Raw genomic sequence first — 22,857 nt, 5'->3', positions numbered from 1 at the left:
ACAGTTAGCACTGGAAAGAGCTGAATTTGCACTTAAGACACCCCGGAACGAACGCTCCACAGCCCAAATTGGATTGAGAGAACCCACACAGCCACATTAAATCTTTAATTTATTGTGCAACAAGCATAAATAACTTTCTCCCCAAGTTCCTCTGAACACAATTATAGCCATGAAATTGAATGCTGTTTCATAAACATGGCTGTTGTTATTTAAAGACTGATGTCTCCGTCCTCCCCATCAAAGGATATTATTTAATTGAAGGAAACACAGGCAGGTAAAAGAGCAGAGCATCACACTAAGCTCTTTAAGCAGGGGCTGCTGCCCAGCCTCACTTTGTTTGGAGCATTATCCCTAACTGGAGAGTCTGACTCAGCCTTGGACCCCAGGGCAGCCACCACCACAGAGCTACAACAGTTAAGAACAACGATAAGTGGGATTTGAGGATGATGTGCTTCCACTATCCTGCGTACAACTGCGAGGTTTTTAGTGCTGCCGACGCTCACGTTACCAGGCAGCACCTCATCAGGAAGTTTTCAGGCTGTCATTTCATAGCTCAGAAGAAAACGAGTTTCAAACCACCCTGGTTACCCCAAGAACAGAGACTGCAGTTCCAGTTCCCTTTGTCAGCTTAGATTTCTGTGTGTTGTTTAAATTGTTTCTCTGTAAAATGCAGCCAGACAGTGCCTCCTCCCAGTCACCCCTCTGAAAGGAATCTGCTTCACTCAACACACAACTTACAAGTCAATTCCCAAACGGGAGCAAAACCAACCACGTACCTCTGGACACCTGCAAGGTCCACACGCCCACCCCCCCAGAGGGTAAGGAAGCAAGGGCATCTCCTCTAGCAGGGACAGAAAAGCAGCATGGTTAACATTTGCTAGAGAGAAACTCAAGCTCCTAACACAGGCCTGCAGCTTGTTCCCTAAAGCACTACAGGACTCCAAACAGACAGAAAGGACAGGTTCCTATGTGCCTTTAGAAAGTGCCATTTATGTGGGATGCTCGTGTTGCAGGTGGTTCCTTCACCCAGAGTGGCTTCTCCACGCCAGCAACAGGAATATTGCTGCCCAGAGGTCTTCAAACTCGAGGTTTGCCAAGAAGCACATCTTCATTTTGGTTTCTACCTGGCTCTTCTCTGCCAGCCTGCTGGTGAGCAGGGTGGCTGCAGACTGGCAGAGCAGCCAGGCGATCATCTGGTCAGGTTTCAGGGTCCTGGATGCTACAACACTGTCACCCCAGAGGCTCAGGTGCAGCACGTTCGCAGCCACTCTCGCAGACAACCTCTGCAAGGGGAAAGGGAGGGAAGGGGAGGGGAGATTAGCTGATCCTGCTGCACTCGGCCACATCACCAGCACGGAGCATTGGCACCTCCAAAACTCCCTGGGCCCCCCCCCCAAGGCAACACCCTGTGAATCAGAAAGCTCTTTGACACTACTACTGTACATATATAATGTTGTGTGGAACCCTGCAGTGTGAGGTCTGGTCCTGACACAAACTTCTAAACAATTCAGCACCACTCAGCAAAGACTTTTTTGGCTTTGATCCTCATCTTGTCCTTTGATCCTCCAGTCAGATCTGGACTAACCCCTGCACCCACAGCCCTCCAAGGCAAAATGATCCACCACAGGTACTCCCAAAGAGGATATCTTGAGGGAAGCAGCTTCTTACCTTGTTGGGATCTCTCTGAAGCAGCATCTTTATCACCTGCTTCACCTCAAGGGGAACATGGTTGGGTAGGCTTGGCAGCTGGTCCTCCTGGTAACTTCTGCTTTCCAGAGTGGAGTCCCCGTGGCCATAGAAAGGATTGGCCAGGCCCAGGATTTCATAGGCAATCGCTCCAACAGCCCAAGCATCAGCTTTGCTGTAGTTGATCACCATGCCTGGACCAGGTGACGCTGTGATCACCTGCCACAGAGAGGGGGCTACTCAGATAAACAGCTCGAGTGCAGCCTCTGCTGAAATTCGATTCTTAATGCTCAAACCTGCATTTACCTGTAATAAACTTAAGACACTGAACCCAAAGGTGGTTGCATCTGAATCTGTGCTGTAAATATTCACTATTGGCATGCTCTAAGCCTCTGGCACTGCTCAGCCCACTGGGATGCTGGGAGGAGTCTGAACATTGCACTGAGGCTTTAGCCATTGTCCCTGACCAGCATTCCAGAGTCCCAAGGGCTATCTCCTGCTGGAATTATGGAGACAGGAGACCTGGAGATGAACAACCAACACCATGGCAAGGTGCTCCAGGTCCAGCAGACATTTAAGGGTGTCTTGGCTTTTATTATTTCTTATCATCAAATAAATAAAAAGGAACTGTAAATAATTTCACAACCGTCTTGAACTTCAGCCAAAAGCTACTGTTGCAACACAAGAACTGCTGCATAAAACTCTTACTAGTTACATGGAAAGGGGCCTGAATAAAGACTAAAGAGTAAATTTGGGGGAGGGGAGGCTGATTCTGCCTCTTAACACTAACTGATTACGTTTCACCTGTTAGAGCTCAAGGTGTCTATTTGACATAGTTCAGCACAGATATTCACCAAGCCTAACTGAACATAGGACACAAACCTTCTATGCCACCAAAACTTTTAGCCCCAACAGCAGGACAAGCAGAAAACCAGCACCACAAAGCACTGCTACAGAGGGATTTACCTCAGGTGCCATAAGGCAGCCATTGCCACCCCGATCCACATAGGAGCTGGTGAAGGGCAGCCTCAGGCCGATGTTTTCATCTGCCAAACAGCAGCCGAAGTCAGTGATGACCAGCCAGGGGCAGCCAGCTGTGAACAACACAGAGCTGCCAGTTAGGGTTCAGTTTCGGAGGACCTGGCAGCACCAAACACCACATCACATCAACACCCAGCTTGGTGCCCTCTGCAAACTGACTGAGGGGGCATTCAATCCCCTCATCAAGATTGTGCACAAAGACATTCAGTAGAATAACCTGGTCTAGTGGGAGGTGTCCCTGTCCACGGAAGGGAGTTGGAATGAGAAGAGCTTTAAGGCCCCTTCCAACCCAGGCCATTCCATGATTTTATGATTCTAAATCCTGAGCCCTGGGGAATCCTCTGTCACCTCTTGGGCCAGTCTCCTGGAAGGTAGGGTGGATTCTAGTGGTCTCTGTCTCTCTCCCTGATCCTGTTCAATCAAATTCTTCCCCTCCTAATCACACTGACCTGCCTGCCTCCTATTGTTCCTGCCAATTTGAAACTCAATCACATCAAAAAAGAGCTAAGGTAATTAAAACTGCTGTTCAGAGACTAACAGGAGAACATGTTGATGAAAATGCTGCATCCCTTCCCCCTAACACATGTTTCATCATCCCAGGGTGCAGCACCATTAACCTGGCCATAGGGTGGGATTTTAAGAGGCTCCCTGTACTCTTTAGCTTGGGAAAGATGACAGAACCAAGAGCCTGAAGCAAAGGCTCCTGCAGCATCCTAAATGTGGTGTTCCCGGATGCTCCAGTCAATGTTGGCTGTGCTCATGCAATCCATCATCTCAGCAATACACTATGTCCCTGTTAATGATCCAAAACCTCCGGATCAATGCACAGACAGGATCAATGACTTGCTGCCCTCATGGCAAATACTAAGCTAAAAACTAAACCTGAGATTATTCAAAAGGTTTGATGCTTCTTTCCCCAGACACACAGCTGGGTGAGACTTCCCTGAACACCAATGTGACCGAATCACTTCTGGGAATTAACTGGCATTTATCCTCAGGGATCTACGTACCAGAATCGAATTCAACCAGGATGTTGTCAGACTTGAGGTCTCTGTGTGCTATTCCATGTCGAACAAGGTGGTCCACGCCTTCCAAGAGCTGTAGAATCATCACTGTGGAGAGGCGAACATCCGGAGTGTTCTCCTGCAGATACTGGCGCAGCGTGAACGGGTAGCTAGGCAGAACAAGGGGGGAAAAAGGGAATTAGCATCCTGGAGGCTTATCGCTGGCAGCTCAACCTCAGTGTTGGCTCATCTCATTACTGATTCTACTCCATCTCTAGCAGTGTGCTCAGACTAGAGGTGAAGTTCAGGCTTAGAAGGGCAGACAAATGGGGACAAACTCCACATTTCTCACTTTAATTTGGGGTAATTATTAAAAAGAACGGTTTGTCTTCATTGTGGAAGCACAGTCAGAACCTCAAGGACTTGGAACAGGTCCTGGGAGGCGTTTCCAAGAGCATACTCTGCTCTTTGGCAGCAGCCCAGACCCAAGCTTCGCAGGGACAGAGTGCCCAAGTCACGTTAACCAGCTTCTCTCCACCTACTTCTTCATCACCAAGAAGAGCGTGCGGCTGTGACCGATCCCTCTGGGGTTCAGGCTCAATGGAAGGACGTCAGGGTAGTCAGCAAAGGCTCCAGGCAGCAAAGGGACAGAGGACGTGAACGCTCGGATCACCTGGATTATATTCGGATGAGGTTGCAGCTTCTTCCTCCCAAGGACAGGTTTTCTGTGCAGAGGAAAGACCCCACAGATTGCACCAATCCCTCAGCTGGCTCTGATGGATCCCAGGGACACTGCTGTTATTGCTGGAGCTACTTTTCATTATTATGAACTGTCCTACACACCAAAGGGTTCCCCAGCAGAGAGCAAACACGTTTTTTCTGCACTGGAAGCCTCATCAGAGGGAGATTAAAGCTGCATAGGGTGGATTACAGGACTGCACATTAAGCAAATAGTCAGACACTCACATCCTGGAATCCATCCACTGAGCAAGAGCATGGGCAGCAGTTTCGTGGCCCATTTCCCAACCAACATCTCAGCCCAGCACTTCCCAGGTGGATGCAGAACACTCACAGCCCCTACTGACCCACTGCAGCAACGGGCATCTGCTAGCACCTTCTTCAGAGCTCCAGAATCCACCCTGGTGCCTCCCAGAGCAAACTGAGCCAACCAAGGTGTCACAGGGGCTCTTCTGTAATTGGATTTCCCTATTCACAACGGCCAAACAGGAAATAAGGTGCTTTACCTGCACTACAAACAGAGCTTTGATAAAAACCCTCACACATAACATGCAGCCTTCATTTTACTCAAGCCCCACTAACCCTTATATGCTGCTAACAAAGGCAGAACGAGGCACAGGCTGCTTCTCCATTCAAAAAGATCTACAACAGCTCTAGAGAATAACACCCAAATGCAATTACTTTGTTAGACATAATAAAGGTCAGCTCCACACTGGGAGTATCAATTTAGACCCTCTATTTTATGGCACAGGCAGGAAGCTCTCCCTACCCTGAAAAGCAGGTTACCTATTTGTCTGCAACACAGATCTCTCATCCCCTGAATGTCAAATATCCCTTTGGCTGCTCTGCTGCATTCCCAGCCAGCCACGGGCACAGCATTCATTATTCATTTGTATTGGCAGCTGGGATGGATTTGAAATTTAAATCAGACAATCTGGGCTGTGGACTCCATTGTTTCAAAAGGAAAAAAATAAAGATGCATTTCTGAACAAAAAGACAGCTAACTTGAGGTAATTTAGAAGTTTCCGTGCGATTTTCCACCTTTGTGCTGTTTGCTCACTTCCCACTCAGGTCAAACAGCACGAACTAAGTAATTTCCATTTTCCTTTTCACCAGTTTTCCTGCACTAAAACAGTTTGAACCTCCCTGTCCAGCACCCATTTTACACCAAACCAATTCTCAAACCTCACAGTCAAATTGTATTACAGTGAAATCATTTGATGTTTAATACACTCAAACTGTTACCAATTGCAGTGGTACAATTAAAAAGCATCACAATACAAATTTAAATGGTGTTTAACCAGTGGCTCCTCCAGCCTTTACCTCAGCAAATGCCAACACATTTCAACACAGAGAAGCTAAGACACAGCCACAGACACCCACTAGACCCTGGTGGGACCCCACATGCTCCCAAATTCTTGGTGCACCCTTCCAACCCCCTCTGGACCACATACTTTAGCAATGCAATTCCCTGCATGCCAACAAACTTAACAATCCCCAGGTTTACCTGATTTCAGCAGCTATTCTAGAAAGCCCTGTCCACCCTCCTAACAGTACAATTTGCTGCAAAATTAACCAAGGGATAAAATCAGCACCTTGCCATCTCCATACCTGTGGCCAGAGACAGCTCCGTATTCCCCGGACAAGGCAAGGCCTGTGGCTGGGACGAGCTCTCGGCCCATGGCATCGAGGATGGCTTCACTCGAGGAACCAGCCTGCAACAACAGTCGCACCCCATGTTGGCTTCAGCTCCAAAATCACCCAGCCCCAATGCAAGCTGAGAGCAGATAATCCTGATACTTGCACCACGTCTGGAGCTGGATTGACTGAGACCAGATTCCAGGACCTCCCTCCCTTGAAAATCAAGGAAGACAATTAACTACTTAAAGAGTTCACTAAGGGAGGCCACAAGGCCTTTATTTGCAGAAAGAAATCTATTTGTCACTTCAAATGCACCCTTGATCATCAGTAATCCAAACTACACCTTAGCACTCACTTTCAACTTCCAAACCCAAGTAGAAGAGCCCACAGCTAAATGCCAGGGTACATCTGGAGACCAAGGGATTCCAGATGTTGGCATTTTGGAAGATTCTCTTGAAATATTCACTTGTTGCATCAATGGGGAAAGCCACGTGGATTTTTTTAAACATGGAAGAGCCACAATGAGGAACTGGATCTCCAGTCACCCAGGCTGGGAAACGCTGGAGCAGATCTTGGACAGTCACTCACGGCAAGGGGACACAGCAGGCAGGTTACTGTGCACCCTGAGACCAGAGCCTCCTCAGGAAGAAAACCCACCTCTGTCCTGACACTGACAGGACACCAATTCCTAAATCACCGGCAGCAGTGGCTTTCCCCTTCTTAGACCTTTGCAATAGAGCCAGCCTCAGAAAACCTCTTCTTCCCAAAACATCACCTCCATACCCAACAGCTCCAGCAACAGCTCTCAGTGCCAACTCCAGAGGATGATGAATGCTGATTACCTCGCTCTGGGACTCTTCACTAACACTCGACGTCTCCAGTGTCACCTACCAACAGCTTTGTTGTGACACACTCATCCTGCACTCCATAATTAGCATTTTCAACACTTCAGTATTAAACATTCCAGCCAGAATTCCCCAGCAACAGACACGGGGGATTCAGCGCTGACTCCTTACCGAAATGTTCCACATCATTTTGATAGCTAAGGGAAAAGCCCCTTTCGGCTGGTGCTTCACTACAGGCTCCTCTTCAGCCCCCTGGGAAGCTGAGGCACAGTCCTGCTGCAGGGCTGGGAGAGGGCTGCTCTGGGCAGGATCCCGAGGAGTGGGACAGAAGGGAATAGCTGCCTCGTACACAGCGGCACTGCAGCCCTTCCCAATGGGCTGGCCGATGAGGTACTCCTCCAGCTTGAAGCCCTGCCAGCGGAAGGAGCTCAGGGGATCTTTCTGCGGCTTGTTCTTCCCAACAAACATGGTCTGAAAGGAACATGAACAAAAAAACCCGCTCGGTTATCCCAGACTTCCCAGTGAAGGAGAACTTGGTGTGTCAGCGGTATTACACATCCTGGTGGGATGGTCCAACCTGAAAGTCTCAATCAGACTCTAACCATTAGGCTCAACTCACTGTAACTACATGAAAGATCATCTGCAGGCCATATATTTTTGTGTGATACAATTTACCCCTAAATCAGTCTTTTCTAAAGGTGCCCTTTTCGAGGGAAGAAGAGGAACCAGGAGGGAGAGTCATTTGCCAATCTAGAATATAAATATATTTTCCCAGAGAAGCTGTCGCTGCTCCACCCCTGGAAGTGTCCAAGGCCAGGTTAGACGGGGCTAGGAGCAAGCTGGGATAGTGGAAGGTGTCCCTGCCCATGGCAGGGGTGGAAAGAGATGGGCCTTAAATTCCCTCCCATCCCAAACCATTTCATGATTCTGTGGTTGCCTAAAGAAAAGTTTAACTGAACACTTCCGAAAACAGATGCATTATTACACTTTTCTCCCTCTCTATAAACAAATCAGGCAAACAGCATTTAAAAGAAAATCCAATTAAAAGCAGAAACAGGAAAAACAATGGCCTTTTTGTGGCAGTCAGCTGTGAGGGCTGGTTAGTTTGAGGGAGAGTGAATCTATGATGGGATGGAGCTGGGGGAGGAAATCGAGAGATGTGGAAAAACAACACACAGGAGGCTATTTTGGAGTTTCATCACAGTTCATGATCCCACAGGCCTGGTGCTGCCCCAGCTGTCACCATACTGATACAAACAAGTGGCCTTTTCTGTGACCTGCAGCCCCAAAGCAGCGGTGACACCCTAGGGATGTCATTGGACACAGACCAGGGACAGCAAATGGAACAACCCAGCAAGGACAGAGGAGAGAAAGCATCCTCTTCAGGAGAAACTTCAGGGAATCTGTCTGCTGGTCGGTGGAGCAGGTGACAGCTGGCTCTCAGCACCAGAGGTCTATTTTTACCCAGGAAGTAAGTTCAGTACCATCTGTCCCCCATGCCCTGCCAGCACAGCCTAGCCCAGCACCACAGGGTCCCCATGGGGATCAACATCAGTGTCCTGGGACATGAAACCCCCACCACTAGGGCCCCAACCCCCTCCCTCTGTGGAGAGACAGGGAGTGAGGGTCCCTTGCTTTTGAAGGTACCGGCTTTGGGGTGATGAGGGGCTGCTGAGTGAGAGGCTTTCCCATGACTCTATTTTTGGGGAGAAAGAGGTGCCTTTGGGGCTGCTCCCAGCACCCCTCCTTTGGGCAGGTGCCTGAGGGCTGCTCATTGCAGCACCCCACACCTTCCTTGGTGAGAGATGGGAAGGTGTCTGGGGGGCTCCCCACTGTGCCCTTCACAGGGGCTGTCAGGAGGGCTCCCCACAGCAGTGACCCCCCTTCCCTTCATGAGGGATGTCTGAGGGGCTCCATAAAACAAGGCTCTCCCCTCCCCTTCAGCAAGGTTGTCTGGGGGGGCTCCCCACAGCAGTGACCCCCGCCTTGACGGGGGCATCTCAGGGGTTCTTCACAAGAATCCCCCTTCCCTTTATGGATGATGTCTAACGGCTTCTCCAGAGCAATGAGAAGCTACCCTTAGTGGGGTGTCTGAGGGACTCCCCAAAGCAAGGACCCCCCTACCTTCATGGGGGGGCGTGTCTAAGTGGCTCCCCACAGCACTGACACTCCGTGCTGTTCATGGGGGGCGTTCAAGTGGCTCCACACATCAAGGACCACCCTCTCTTTCAAGAAGGATGTCTGGAGGGCTACGGCCTCCTGTGCCCTTCTTGGGAGGTGACTGAAGGCTCCCCCCCGGCAAGGCCCCCCCTGCCCCTCACGGAGGCGCTGCCCAGCGGAATCCCCGGGCCGCTTCCCACCTGGATGTGGCGACACGCCGCCTCAGCCCGGCGCTGCTCCTCCAGGCGCGGCTCCACCAGGCCCAGCGCCATGGCCAGCGCCAGGCAGACGCCGCCGCCGCGGCCCCGCCGAATGGGCATGGAGTGGGGCAGGGAATGGGCATGGAGGGGGGCAGGGAATGGGCATGGAGTGGGGTAGGGAATGGGCATGGATTGTGGTAGGGAATGGGCATGGATTGGGGCAGGGAGTGGGCATGGAGTGGAGCATGGAAATGGGCATGGAATGGGGCATGGAGTGGGGATGCGAATGGGGCACAGAGTGGGGCAGGGAATGGGGCATGGAGCGAAGTGTGGAAATGGGCAGGGAGTGGGGCATGGAGATGGGCAGGGAGCAGGGCATGGGAGTGGGACATGGAACAGGGCACAGTGCAAGACATAGAGCAGGTGTGGAGTGGGTACTGAAGAGGGCATGTGAGGGGACATGTAGCAAGGCATGAAGCAGGATATGGAAGGGGAGATGGAGTGGGGCATCAGGCAGGGCATGGAACGGGTCATGGAGCAGGGCACAGAGCAGGGTGCAACCAAGGTAAAGCCTTGTGCAATGCAGGGCATGGATGCCACAGCTGGGAGTGGCTTGGCATGGAGCACAGCACTGCCCTGGAAACAGCCAGGGCACAACCCAGTGTGTGGAGTCGTCAAATCACAGAATCACAGACTGATTTGGGCTCGAGGGGACCTCAAAGCTCACCCAGTCCCACTCTTGCCATGGGCAGGGACACCTTCCACTATCCCAGCTTGCTCCAAGCCCCATCCAACCTGGCCTTGGACACTTCCAGGGATCCAGGGGCAGCCACAGCTTCTGTGAGCACCCTGTGCCAGAATCCCTCCCCTGCTGCGAGATCAGCCCCACAGCCCAGGCACATCCAGCCTCTCATCCACCAGCGTCTCCAAGCCCTTCCCAGCAGGAGTGTTCTCCATCCCCCAGCCAGTACGGATACTGAGGGGCAGCACCCTGCACTCAGCTTTGCTGAACCTCATGAGGTTCCCAGGGCACAGCCAGCACCCCCGGCCCTGCCTGGGCTGCAGGACAGCCCCGGCACCCCACCCCCTGTGTTTCATTACTTGCTACAACTGCAGGAGATAAACCAAAACTGTTTTTATTTCACTTAGTCATGGCAGAAATGCTCAACCCAGTGCAGGTTGGGAAATGTAATGAATTCATTTATCATTGTATTATAAATCAATATGCAATCAAGAAATGGCATTACCCTGGAGGCACGAAACCCTCCAGAACACCCCAAAACCTCCTTGTCCTCTTCTTCACCCCAAACAGAATAGAAATTAGGAAAACAAGCTGGGAAGAAAGGAGCAAAGGACACGGTCAGTGCAATAACCACCCTGTTCCAGCAATTCACCTAATCTGGATTGGCTCACTAACTGCTTCTGGGGCTGATGGACCTTTTCCCTCTTGCTTTCACTTCTTTTTAGAGCTGAAGGATCCAGCACTTTCCCAAGCAATGATTTTGCATTATTCAGGAGTGGTTTCTGTACCAAAGCCTGTTTGAGTTCTGCATCAAACCCATGTCCTCCCTGGCCTACAGGGATGTCTGGATGCTTTTTTTACTAATAACAGGAAATTTCTATTATTTGATTTTGCCATTTCCTTGGGGCAAGGTGGAGCTGGAGTCTGCGAATCAACACTGAATTAGAAGATGAGACAGAGGAACAGGCAACTTAACAGTATAAACAGATTTCCCACTGTGTTGCTCCCAAAAAGCTGCTTACAAGCTGAGAAAATCGGGGAAAACCAATGTCCCCTGTGCCTAAGGGCAAATGCTGATGGTGGCCACGCTGCTCAGACCTTCTTCAGGTCCTCAGGGCCAAAGGAGAGTGGCAGCAGCTCCTCCAGCCTCTTGACAATGTAGGTGCCATCTGCTTTGGTCAGGTAGACATCCCAGTCTGTGCCAAACTGGAGGAGGAGAAAGAAGAGCCTGATGAGGGAGAAGAAGGGAAGAACCTGCATTCCTTCCCCAAATTACTCATATACCCTTTTTTTTTTTTCAGGTTCACAGGGAGCATCCCCCTCTATTACGTGTATTTTGGGTTGGTTTATCAGCATTACCTCCCTCAGAGGATATTCTGGGCTCGGATCCTGTGTTGTTACCCCACCAGCATGAGCCCCAGTGCCTCTGAACCCGCTGAATCTGACCCTTGAGCAGAGCCCCACGACCCATTAAATATTAACAACCCCAAAACAGGGTGTGGGTGCTGGGATTCCCGCAGAGGAGAGCCGGACAGGATCTTGGAAAGTTCAGCTTTTGCAAGAAAACCCCCATTTTCAGGCTTGCCAGAGCAAGGACTCAAAGGCAAATCCCTGCACCTGGAAGGCAAGCTAATGAATTCCCACTGAACACCCACCCAGGGCTGCAATACCCCTTTGCCAGGAGATAATGAAATCTGAGGAGCCTGGAGCCAGCCCTGGGGCTGAGCATGGCGGGGTTGCACCCTCCTTGGTACGTCCAGCTGTTTTAGGGGGAGATGCCTGGGGTCAGGGGATGGTGTCGGGGATCAGGGAATGAGCCACAGAGCCCCACACAAGTTGTCACCTCTCTCATCACTTGTCTGCAGGCGCCACAGGGTGTGATGAAGTGGTCCCCCATGTCACTGCCAAAGGAGAAGGGCACAGAGGTCAGTCCTGAGGTCAGAGGAGGGGAGAACACCTGCAGAAGACCTTCATGCCCCAATAAATACAGAGCCACAACAGATTTGCCCCCCAATTCCTCCAAAAACAGCATGCAAAAACTTTATTTCCCTCCCCAAACAACGGGGCTGCTGCAAAAGCTGTCCCTGAGGAGCAGTGGGGGTTCTCTTGCTGGTTCCCCACCATTCCGGCTCTCGGAGCACCCTCACCTGGCGATGGCCATGGCCTTGAAGCTGGTGTGCCCCTCAGAGATGGCTTTTTGGATGGCACCACGCTCGGCGCACATCCCCAGGCTGTAGCAGGCGTTCTCCACGTTGCACCCTGCAGGGACAACCCCGGCATCAGCCATCCCAAACCCCACCAGCTCCTTTCTTCTCAGGGAATTGACAAAGAAAAGCCATTTTCCCTGCTTCCTCTATTTATTTTCCCATCCGCCGTGATCTTTGGCTTGGTCCGGGATGGCAGCTGCCAAGAGACAGCGGGGGAGGACACACAACACCAGCACCCCGGGGATGACCCCGCTACACCCTCACACATGACCCAAGGCTTGCTGGGGGCTCCCCAAAATCCCCGGGGTGGGTCTCAGATCCCCATCTTACCCGAGAAGATCTCCCCGCCGGCGGTGAGCAGTGCAGCTCCCACCGGGAACCGGCTGTAGGGGCAATAGGCGCAGTTTTTGGCCTCCTGGCTGCGGCGCAGCAGGAGCTGGAGATGGTCACCCTGAGGCTGGCCCGGGGGGACAGCAGGGAATGAGTGCTGCCCGCTTCTCTCCATTCCTGCAGCTGCCTGCCCTGCCCGCTGACGCCGCGGTTAAATATTTCCTCGCCTGGAAAATAGGCTGGCCGGGACGCCGGGATAACGCCCCGGCACGCAGCTGAACTCTGGGAAGCATCCTCAGGGGCAGTCCTGGCCCCCAAAGCACCGTGTTCAGGGATTCCCACATCCTCTCCCTGCCTGCTGCCTCATTTTTTCCAATTTCACCTGTTTTCATAGTTTACTTCCTCCTTTTTCTATCCCAGCAGAACATTTTTCTGCCACCATCCCGGGGGTTTTTTCCTCCTCAGTTCAAAACTGGTTCTGTGGCTCCACAGGAAAATGTCCTTAAATCGTTCCTGGGGGGAAGGAACAACAGCTCCTGATCAGTGAGATCAAAATAAATAAATAAAAAAGATTGAAAGCATTAAAAAAAAATATCATACAAAATAATATTTTCACAGGTCTTCTAACTACAGGCAGCAGAGGAAAGTGGCTGAAGACACAGGTGGTCAAAAGCCCAATTTCAGATGCCCTCATGCTGGAGCCCAAATTCAGTTTGGCTGGTGCTTCCACAGGAATCAGCCCACACAAGGTGAAGGGCTCCCAGGTGATCATCAAATTGCTTTTTAATTAAGGATTTCTCTATTTTTCCCCTTGCCCAAGGAGCTTCCAGCCCCATTTTCTAGCTGCAAGGACAGTTGTCACAGCCCCGAGGGATTTATCACTGGGATTTTTGTCCAGTTGTTGGATTTTGGGAGGATTTTGACCTTACCTGCTGGTTTTGCCATCAAATCTTGCTGCTGGGTCACTGCTGAGGAGCCACAACAGGCTGGGAAGCAACATCCAAATTGGGAGTGGCTTCTGATGGGGCTGAAATTCCCAGAGCTGAAACAGAGTATGGGACAGTGAGACCACCACAGGTACCCCAAGAAACCACAGCTGGGATGCTGAGATCTGTATCGTCCAAGGGATAACCAGGAAACCCACCTCCCACACACTGCCAGGGTGCTTGTTCACTCTGAACCCAGTGATGACAGCTCTCTACTTGCCAGGGCAGTGAGTGAGAGGAGGGACTGGCAGCCCTGAACCAGCCCACATCTCTTTTCTCAGCTTTCAAGTGTAAATCCAGGTTGTTTTCCCCTATATACAATGTGGTGCAGAGTCTCCCTTGCCCCCCAAAATCTGTGAGAAAAAGGAAAACCAGTCCTAGGGCAACTTATGGGTGGCACTGTGGGATCAAACCAGTGTAGAGGGATACCACAGCCCCCCCGACCCTAATAATGTGGGATTTGTAAATAAAGAAGCTTTCAGGGTGGGTTCACACCTGCCCTCTCAATATGAACACCAAGCAAGTAAACACGAGTCAATGAGAGCAAGAATAGAAATTACGAAAGACAGAGGCTAGCATGGGTAGGGATCTCCCTCATCAGCACTAATTCCCTAATTGCAATCTCCCCAAAACCATCCTTGCACTGGGAGCAAACCATACAGCTCATGTTTGCATCAGAAAAGCTGAAAAACAGACAAATTCATGCATTTTTTATTATTTTGGCTGCAAAATCTTACAAGGCTGTCGAGGCCGCGGCAGTGAGAGAGTGGGGCTGGTGCTGTCTGCCTGTGAAGCTGCTATTTTAAGGCTGTATTTGCTTCACTCAAACTGCAGAAAATCTGGGAAGCTGCTGGGAAATGGCTTCCCGTTCCCTGCAACACCCCACTCTGATTTTCTTCTCCAAGCAGACTAAAAGTGGGGGGACATGGTGTTACTCTACCCCTTTCTCCTCCCCATTTTTAATCCCAAGGCAAACAGAGCATCCCCAAGGCCAGAGGTCTCCCTGCTTTACATCCAGATGGTTAAAAAAAAACAAAAAAAAAAATCCAAAAAAAACCAAAAAACAACCACAAAAAAATCAGAAAAGGTGGAAATCAGGGTTTGAGCCAAAAGCACTGAATCCTGAGCAGCCTCAGACTCCACTACAGGGCTGAAACCTTGCAGTGGTCCCCAAAAACTCCCCTCGAGCTGCGCCATGGGGAAATAACATTCCATTTCTCCTGGAGAGAAGCTGTCCTAGGGCCTTGGCCAGAGATAAAAGCAACAGGTTAAAAGCCAGCTCAGCCCAAAAGGAGGGAAGCAGCAAGGAGGTCTGACAGGCTTGGAAATAACAGGAGCAAATGGGAGGTTTGGAGGAAAAAATGCCAGCAAACCTGCAGGATCTGCAAATCCTGGCACACACCCTTGTGCAACGTACTGATTTGGGGGGAAAACCCCCACCTTTTTGTCGCTCCAGTGTCAGAAGCCATCATCTGATCCTCCCAAAATCATCCCTCCACCCGGGTGGGAGATGAGGGAATTTCCCCAGACGCCGGTGGGTTTCGGCGCTGGGGGTCCGGCTGCTGCAGGGGGTGGGGGGCTTGATTCCCCCCGGCTTCCTCTGCCTGCCGGGGCACGGAGCGGGCGCGCACGGAGCCGGCGGGGGCCGTTCACCGGCGGGGGCCGTTCGCCGGCGGGGGCCGCTCACCGGCGGCTTCCCGCGTGCTCGGGGAGGTGGAGCAGCCCACGGAGAGCCGCGTCCCCGCAGCCGCCGCCGCTCCCGCAGCATCAGGCGCAGGCGGCACCCGGAACGCGGCGGCTCCTCGGCTCCGCATCCTCCGTGGGCAGCCGGATCGGACACGGGGCCGCGTCCCGCTGCCGGGGTAGGGGACGACACCCCCTGCGCGGGGGGTGCGGGGACACCCCCCAAACCGGCTTCGGGGCTTGGGGGGGTGGTCCCGCTGCTTGCGAGCGAGGCCGGCATTAGCGGAGCGGAGCCGAGATGCTGCCCTGGCGCCGGAGCAAGTTCGTGCTGGTGGAAAATGAACGTAAGTGCAAAGGCAAGAGCCTGGGGCCGGGGCTGAGCTACGCGGCGCTGCTGGCCGGCTTCCTCCGCTCCTGCCCGGACCTGCTGCCCGAGTGCCCGCTGGAGCGCCTGGGCAGCGTCTTCCGCGGGAAGCGCCAGAAAGTGGAGCTGAACAAGGAGGACCCGACGTACACGGTGAGGTACCTGGGCAACGCCGTCACCCTGCACGCCAAGGGCGAGGGCTGCACCGAAGAGGCGGTGGGCAAGATCTGGGCCAAGAGCGAGGCAGGCGCCGGCGGGGCCAAGATGACGCTGACGCTGGGCCCGCATGGCATCCGCATGACGCCCTGCGAGAAGGGGGCCCGCCGGCCGGGCCACGCGTACCTGCTGCACCGCATCACCTACTGCGCCGCCGACCGCCGGCACCCCAAGGTGTTCGCCTGGGTGTACCGGCACCAGGTGAAGAACAAGGCGGTGGTGCTGCGCTGCCACGCCGTGCTGGTCTCCAAGGCCGACAAGGCGCGCGCCATGGCCCTGCTCCTCTACCAGACCTCGGCCTCCGCCTTCAACGAGTTCAAGCGCCTCAAGAGACAGAGCGATTTCCGCCACGTCCAGCAGCAGCTCCTGGGCGACGCCATCGTGCCCTTGGTGCCGCTCCGCAAGCTGCTCAACGCCAAGTGTCCCTACCGCCCGCCGGCCGAGCGGGCCCGCTGCGCCCCTCGGCTCAGCTCCATCCTGGAGGAGGAGGAGGAGGAGGCCTTCGGCGCCGGGACGCCCTTGGGGGACCCCGGGCGAGCGGCCGTGCTGCGGCTGGCCAGCGACATGAGGGGGTGCAGCCTGCGCGGGCCCCGGGCTGCCGTGTGCTGAGCGCCGGCGGCCGTGGGGCACGAGGTGCCCTCCCTGCGCCCCGAGCCGGTGCTGGACCCTCCTCGGGGATCAATCCGGACAAGACAGCGGCTCCGTTTGCAGGAAGACCCATGGTGGGGGTGGGTTTGCACCCCAGGGAACCCCCCGGCCCTGCACATGAACCTGCTCTCGTGCCTCCTCCTCAGTGGCCATAATAATAAAATTAATGTGTGTTTTCTGCGGTGTGACGGCGCCTGTGTCTCGCCCAGGCCTTGGTGGACGACAGAGTTAAGCTCGGCTCTGAGGCAGTTTGGGGGGTTTATATTGCTTTTATCCCTCAAAAGGCAATCCAGGGAGGGGGGGCTGCGGGGTCCATGGTGCTTTCCTGCGGCACCGAGGGCGGGGGAGAGCTGCTCCACGTAGTCATGGCAACTTGATTTTTTAAATATAGAGCTGGGGGGCGGCTGTGCCGCCCACACCGGGGGAGCAGTGATGGGGGTTTGGCCCCTTGGACCCCGCTGGAGAGCAGAACTTCCCTGCACCAACCCCCCCCCCCCCCCCCCCCCCACTCCAAATTAGCACCAAGGGCCTGAAGATCAATAATTTATGAAAAAGTGCTATTTTTTTCTTCCCCTTTTGCTGCTTTCCCAGAATAAGTGATGGTAAGGAGTTGGGGGGGTGGGGGAGGTTTGTGACCCCCCCCAGCAGGGACCTGCCACCCTGCCATAGCCCTTAGTGGGGCAGGAGAGGGGACTCTGCAGTGGGGCTGGGGGCTGCGTCCTGAGGCTGAGCCCCCGCAGAGGGGGCCACGTGGTGCTGCTGCCCCACAGCCCAGCGGGGCTGTGAGCCCTTCCCCGAGATGCTACAGGGCTGCGATTTGGATAGATATCCCCTCCCAGCCACGGGGGGACAGGCTTTGCTCTGACCACTGCGCCCCCAAACTTAGCAGAAGGTGAGATTTGGGTTGCCCTGCCACCCCTAAGGTGGTAGGGGGGTACGGGGATGCTCCCCACCACAAACCCAGAGGCATTAGAATTTGGGGCCAGCTGCCAAGATCCTAAGGGATGGCTGGGATTTGGGATAATCCCCCGCAGTTACTGGTGAGGCTGGGGTTTGATATTCCCGCCAAGACCCCAGGGTGGAGGTGGGGGTAAAGGGGTGGGGAGGCTGCCACCTCTCCCACCCCCCCAAACTCCCAAAGATGGGGTTTATCCCCCTAAAGTTCCGTGGGGCCGGGATCTGACCCGGCACCTCTGTGGGGGGGTACCCACAGAGTTTGCGTTACCCCCGCACCCCAACAGGGCTGTGCGGAGCCCGCACGCCCCGCCCGGCCTTGGCGGACCCCGCGTCTCGATGGCGGCGATGCGGCGGCCAGACCGCCGCTCGTGACGTCATCGCCAGGCGCCGGGCGGTTGCCGTGGTAACGGCGGGCCTGGTGGCCATGGAGGGCGGCGGGCGGCCCTCGGCCGCACAGGCCGTGCTCTTGGCCGCCAGCTCCGCCATCACCGCCCTGGTCTACTCCATCTACCGGCAGAAGGCTCGCGTGGCCCGCGGGCTCGAGGTGGGTGTGAGGGGTGCGACGGGGGAATGCATGTGCCCGGCCCCCGAGCCGCGGCCTGGTCGCGCCGGCTGAGCCGCGGCCTCTGTTTGCTCCCGCAGGGCGCCAGGAAGGTCCGGCTGGACGGGGACCTGCGGGCCGTGCTGCTGGAGGCGCCCGGACGCTGCGTGCCCTATGCGGTCATAGAAGGTAGGGTCATGTGCAAACACCAGAGTTTTATGTCCAAAAAGGAGACAGAGGAGTCCTACAACTTTATTCGAATCAAGGGAGAGGTCATGGGCATTTCCCATGCGGTCTCTCAAATTATTAGAAGAAACAAGCTCCTTTTTAGTCTCACTTCCTGGCTGCATTTCTCTCTCTCTTTCCCTATTGGCTGAGGCACTTGAGAGATGCAGACTTCCTGAAACACCTGATACCTAAGACCCCCCTCTAATGTACAACCTCACCCCCCTTTCCTTTTCCTTGTGTCTGTCAGTGGAATTCCTGTGGAATTTATGGTTCTTCCCATTGTTTCTTTTATCTCTCAGTATGTAGTTTTATCTACCAGCAGACCCACAGTTTCTTTGTAAAGACAAATCCCTCATTTATTTCAAATAGGCCCCAAAGTGGTGCCTCAAATGGGGTTGGGGGGCACATCCTGCCCCACAGCTGCTCCTCACCTGGAGATTTCATCCCCAGCTCTTCCTCCTGTGCCCATCAGGTCATTTCCCCCCCACCAAGCAGCAACAGACTCCTGACAGCAGGAAACACAGGCTCTTAGCCCTTTTGCCCCCTTAGAAACATCCAGTTTCACCCCCTGCCATGGCAGGGACACCTTCCGCTGTCCCAGGCTGCTCCAAGCCCTGTCCAGCCTGGCCTTGGGCACTGCCAGGGATGGGGCAGCCACAGCTGCTCTGGGCACCCTGTGCCAGGGCCTCCTCACCCTCACAGAAAGGAAAGGATTTCTTTCCAGCAGTCCATTGAAGCCATTCCCCATGGTGCTGCCAGTCCCAGCCCTTGCCCAGGGTCTGTTCCTGAGCCCTCAGCCTGGGTTCCTGTTGCAGGTGTGGTGCGCTCGGTGAAGGACACCCTGAGCAGTCAGTTTGTGGAGAACTGCAAGGGGGTGGTTCAGAGGCTGACCCTGCAGGAGCACAAGATGGTGTGGAACAGAACCACCCACCTCTGGTATGTGCCTGGTACCCTCAAACTCCTGTGGTGCCCTTGGGGGGTCTGACACCTTGAAATGGCCTCAGGCATGGCCAGAGTGACCAAGTGCCTCAGCTGGGTACCAAAGTAGCCCCCACAGTGACAGCTGCTATAATGGGGGGTTTGGCTGATTTTAGGATTTCCCAGAGGGGCTGGAGGAGAAGAGCACATCGAGTAACCCAATACAGGCTGAACACTGACCAGCCCCACCTTGTTACCCCACCAGAGGATGGCCTTTCCAAAAAAACCCACTTGCAGAACAGAAATTAATTGGATTTGGGTGATCCCCACACCCAGGGCACCCGAGGAGGGTCCCAGAACTGCTGAAACAGAGCCTAGTGATGCTGTGTGATAAGCAATTGGTAACGCTTGGGAAATTGGGATGTGTGACACGTGGTGCTTCTCCTCATGGGATGGTTTGTGACAGCTGGGAATGCCACAGACAAGTGAGGAGGAAGTAGGTGGGGATGGGAGAAGCCCCCACTACTTGTGGAGCACTGAGCTGAGGGTGGAGTGGCCTTGTGCACCCCTGGACAGTGCCATGAGGGAAAGGTGTTCTCCAGAGACCCCCATCAAAGAAGCTCCACTCAGGGCATGTCCCATCTGTCGTTCCCAAAACCAGCAGGCCATCCCAGGCTGTGTTTCCCATCAGGGGCAGTCAGTTCACTTCCCCCCTTCTCCCTCCCCAGGAACGACTACGAGAAGATCATCCACCAGAGAACCAACACCACCCCCTTTGACCTGGTCCCTGCCGAGGACGGCGCCGGCGTCACCGTCCGGGTGATGAAGCCTCTGGACGCTGCCGAGCTCAGCCTGGAGACGGTGTATGAGAAATTCCACCCCTCTGTCCAGTCCTTCACCGACGTCATCGGCCACTACATCAGCGGGGAGCGTCCCAAGGGCATCCAGGAGACGGAGCAGATGCTGAAGGTGGGCACGGCTCTGACCGGGGTGGGAGAGCTGGTCCTGGACAATGCCACCATCAAGCTGCAGCCCCCGAAGCAGGGCATGCCCTACTACCTGAGCTCCCTGGATTTCGAGTCCTTGCTGCAGAAACAAGAGTCCAGTGTGCGGTTTTGGAAAATCCTGACGGTGGTTTTTGGCTTTGCCACTTGTGCCGTGCTGTTCTTCCTCCTGCGGAAGCAGTACCGGCACCACCGGGAGAGGCAGCGCCTCCGGCAGATGCAGGAGGAGTTCCGGCAGGCCCAGGAGCGCCTGACCAACGCTGAGGGGGGGGAGGTTCTCAAAAACGCCTGCGTGATCTGCTTGAGCAGCACCAAATCCTGCGTTTTCCTGGAGTGTGGCCACGTCTGCTCCTGCCACGAGTGCTACCAGGCTCTTCCCAGCCCCAAAAAGTGCCCAATTTGCAGGCAGGGCATCAGCAGAGTGGTTCCCTTGTACAACAGTTAATTTTTTGCGGTTCTTGGGGGGGAGACTTTGGATTTAAAGCTGCCACTGGCAAAGGGCTTTTGTCGCCTCACTGCTTGGGTGGTGGGTTTTGGGGAAGGGGAGGGAGCTTGAGGGAGCGGGTGCTTCACTGGGGGGCAGAGCAGAGTCTGAAAAGATGACTCTGCAGCTGATCAGGGCTCACGCTATGCTCCGGAGGTGTTTTTGAGAGAGATTATTCTTTGCAAAGGGTGAGGTGCTCAGGGGGAGATGCAGCTTGAAGCTCTTCTGTTAAGGTTTGGACTTGCAGGGTTTGTATCATGGTTACAGAGCCTGCAGCCCCTTACCCATCTGATAAAAACATGGGGAAAACAAAAATAAAATGTATTAAGGCTTCTGGGAGGCTGCAGAATTCCTGTGAGGGTGCCAGAAGGCTGCAAGGCCTAATGGAGCAGGAGGGGCTGTTGGAGAGCTTGTACCAGGGGGTGTGAACACAGGTCACTCTGTGATCCCCCCAAAATGGCTTTGTCACACCAGGGTGTGGGGATGGGGATGTGGCTAATGGCTGATGGCTGTGCTTGACTTGGCTTGGGATAGCAATCGAGGTGTGAAGTAATAAAATAGGATGAAAAGTGTGTCTGTGTCAGATTATTCCAGGAGAGTGGTGAGGTTTGTCCTCCCTGAGGTGGACACAGTGAGCCTGGATCATCCCATGCCATGATGGAGGTTGGCTGAGGGGGGAAACCTGTCCCCGCTGCACTGGACATGACAGTCACTGCTGTCCCCTCATGACACAGGTGGTGCCAAACCCCCCAAACTGACACAAAAAAGGAAAATTCCCTTCCCTGACACTCCTATTTTGCCATAAATCCCATATGCACCCAAGAGGGTTGATGGACCCAGAATGCTGCTGCAGTTAACATTTGCTGGGGAGGACAATTAGAGGACAATTCCTGGGGAATGAGGGAGCCTCAGGTAGGAGCAGTTGAAAACCCAGGACTGAGGCAGCCCCTGGGCAGCCCTGCTCCAGGCAGAGCCGGCCGCATCCCCCAGGCACATTTAAAAAGAAACATTCCCATCGACTGGCATTTAAAACCCCCTGAATTTACAGTGAAATGACTGCAGCTGGGCAGTGTCCGAACGCCATTCTGGCTGTGAGGCACAAATCCACGGCTGGATTTTGAGGAGGAGCAGGTCCCCGGTTATTCCAGTGCCGGGAAAGGGCCGCGTCCCACCAGCTGTAGATGGCGGTGGCTGCCTGCAGGGCGAGGCAGCCCGCGGAACAGAATCCCAGAGGGAACAGCCGGAACACAGCTCAAAAAGCCACACTGCAGCCCCAAAACCCAGAAGACAGAATGAAACGGCAGAATCCCATCTGCTGGAAGAGATGTCCCTCCTCTCCAGAGGAACAACCCCCCCAAAAAGCCTCATCCCCTCACTGGGCACAGCAGGGAGGTCAATCCCCCTCTGACCAGTGCAGGACACGGCCTCGAGCCTCGGTGTTCTGCCCAGGAATTGAGCATCAGGCAAAGCCTAAAAATACACCTTGGGGGGACTGTGCTTCCCCATTACCCCTCGCCTCCTGTTTCCAAGCTTTGCCTGTGATATCTCGGGCGTAGCCGCAACCTTATGTAAGGAGCTGACAGCTCGGGGGCGGGTGGGAGTGCAGGGGAGAGGGGCTCTGGGGTGTGAGGATTTCAGCAAACGAGGGCTTTGGAGATGGGAGCAGCCCCGGGATAGGGGGCTGCTCCACCTCAGCCCTGGCACCACCAGGTGTCCTTCTGTTGTGCTCAGCCCCAAAATGAGCCAGGCTCCCGATTCCAGAGAAATCCTGTAACTCAGCCTTGCACAAACAGGTTCCTTGCTGCTATTGCTACTGTCTTCCTGCTCCACTGCACTTGTGGAGATGCACCACAGATGCCTGAACACCCCAAGATAGCTGTGGTCTCTCCCAAAATGTTATCCCCAACCTTCCCATCGCTCACTTTGCCAGACAATAACCCAAATGACCCATGCTGTTGTGATGACTCTGCATAGAAAACCCCATGGAAAGCTCACAGTGACTGAGAAGTCCTCCTGCAGTGCCCCAGGAAAGGCTCATGCAGGGACAGGTCCTGGGGACCCACAGCCAAGCACACCCAATCCCCCCCACTCCGCTGCAGCCCCCCACAAAGTGCCAGAGGCCCCCAGATGGCTCTGCAGGGCACGTGAAGCTGTGCCCAGGGCTCCTGGGAACTGGCGCAGGGGTGTGGAGGGGTCAGTTCCAGACTTTCCAGGAGTGGCTTGGGGGGGGGGGG

At 54.2% G+C, this 22,857-nt stretch overlaps 4 protein-coding genes across 4 annotated transcripts; 2 read left to right on the top strand and 2 right to left on the bottom strand.

The window, feature by feature from the left end:
- Positions 1 to 92: 92 nt before the first annotated feature.
- On the bottom strand, positions 93 to 9,435 carry PINK1 (PTEN induced kinase 1). Its single transcript, XM_041463483.1, has 8 exons — positions 9,316 to 9,435; positions 7,127 to 7,426; positions 6,081 to 6,184; positions 4,274 to 4,456; positions 3,738 to 3,901; positions 2,653 to 2,780; positions 1,669 to 1,905; positions 93 to 1,283 (listed from the first exon to the last, which is right to left on the bottom strand). The coding sequence occupies exons 1-8, from the start codon at positions 9,433 to 9,435 to the stop codon at positions 1,023 to 1,025; spliced, it is 1,497 nt and encodes a 498-aa protein (XP_041319417.1). The 3' UTR covers positions 93 to 1,022.
- Positions 9,436 to 11,032: 1,597 nt separating this feature from the next.
- On the bottom strand, positions 11,033 to 12,887 carry CDA (cytidine deaminase). The gene is given in 6 exon segments (XM_041463498.1): positions 11,033 to 11,263; positions 11,901 to 11,958; positions 12,205 to 12,316; positions 12,595 to 12,777; positions 12,780 to 12,842; positions 12,845 to 12,887. Coding segments are annotated over 6 exon segments (573 nt in total). The 3' UTR covers positions 11,033 to 11,149.
- Positions 12,888 to 15,537: 2,650 nt separating this feature from the next.
- FAM43B (family with sequence similarity 43 member B) lies at positions 15,538 to 16,536 on the top strand. Its single transcript, XM_041463485.1, has one exon. The coding sequence runs from the start codon at positions 15,562 to 15,564 to the stop codon at positions 16,450 to 16,452; it is 891 nt and encodes a 296-aa protein (XP_041319419.1). The 5' UTR covers positions 15,538 to 15,561; the 3' UTR covers positions 16,453 to 16,536.
- A 1,312-nt stretch (positions 16,537 to 17,848) lies between these two features.
- Positions 17,849 to 21,195, top strand: MUL1 (mitochondrial E3 ubiquitin protein ligase 1). Its single transcript, XM_041463473.1, has 4 exons — positions 17,849 to 17,992; positions 18,091 to 18,178; positions 19,033 to 19,153; positions 19,864 to 21,195. The coding sequence occupies exons 1-4, from the start codon at positions 17,873 to 17,875 to the stop codon at positions 20,582 to 20,584; spliced, it is 1,050 nt and encodes a 349-aa protein (XP_041319407.1). The 5' UTR covers positions 17,849 to 17,872; the 3' UTR covers positions 20,585 to 21,195.
- The last annotated feature ends 1,662 nt before the right edge of the window (positions 21,196 to 22,857 follow it).

This window comes from Pyrgilauda ruficollis, unplaced genomic scaffold (assembly GCF_017590135.1).
Source record: "Pyrgilauda ruficollis isolate IOZ18807 unplaced genomic scaffold, ASM1759013v1 scaffold165, whole genome shotgun sequence".
Lineage (NCBI taxonomy): Eukaryota > Metazoa > Chordata > Aves > Passeriformes > Passeridae > Pyrgilauda > Pyrgilauda ruficollis.
The sequence above is the reverse complement of the archived record's forward strand: the minus strand, read 5'-3'. Positions and strand labels throughout refer to the sequence as shown.

What these genes read in the sequence shown, in the direction of transcription:
- PINK1 (XM_041463483.1), bottom strand. Translation starts at nt 9,435, where the DNA reads ATGCCCATTCGGCGGGGCCGCGGCGGCGGCGTCTGCCTGGCGCTGGCC. An exon ending in GGAGCTGTCTCTGGCCACAG is followed by an intron (nt 4,457 to 6,080) that starts GTATGGAGATGG and finishes TCCTCTGCACAG; the next exon opens with AAAACCTGTCCTTGGGAGGA. An exon ending in CCTGGTTGAATTCGATTCTG is followed by an intron (nt 2,781 to 3,737) that starts GTACGTAGATCC and finishes TGTTGTTCACAG; the next exon opens with CTGGCTGCCCCTGGCTGGTC.
- FAM43B (XM_041463485.1), top strand. Translation starts at nt 15,562, where the DNA reads ATGCTGCCCTGGCGCCGGAGCAAGTTCGTGCTGGTGGAAAATGAACGT.
- MUL1 (XM_041463473.1), top strand. Translation starts at nt 17,873, where the DNA reads ATGGAGGGCGGCGGGCGGCCCTCGGCCGCACAGGCCGTGCTCTTGGCC. An exon ending in GCGTGGCCCGCGGGCTCGAG is followed by an intron (nt 17,993 to 18,090) that starts GTGGGTGTGAGG and finishes TTGCTCCCGCAG; the next exon opens with GGCGCCAGGAAGGTCCGGCT. An exon ending in GCCCTATGCGGTCATAGAAG is followed by an intron (nt 18,179 to 19,032) that starts GTAGGGTCATGT and finishes TTCCTGTTGCAG; the next exon opens with GTGTGGTGCGCTCGGTGAAG.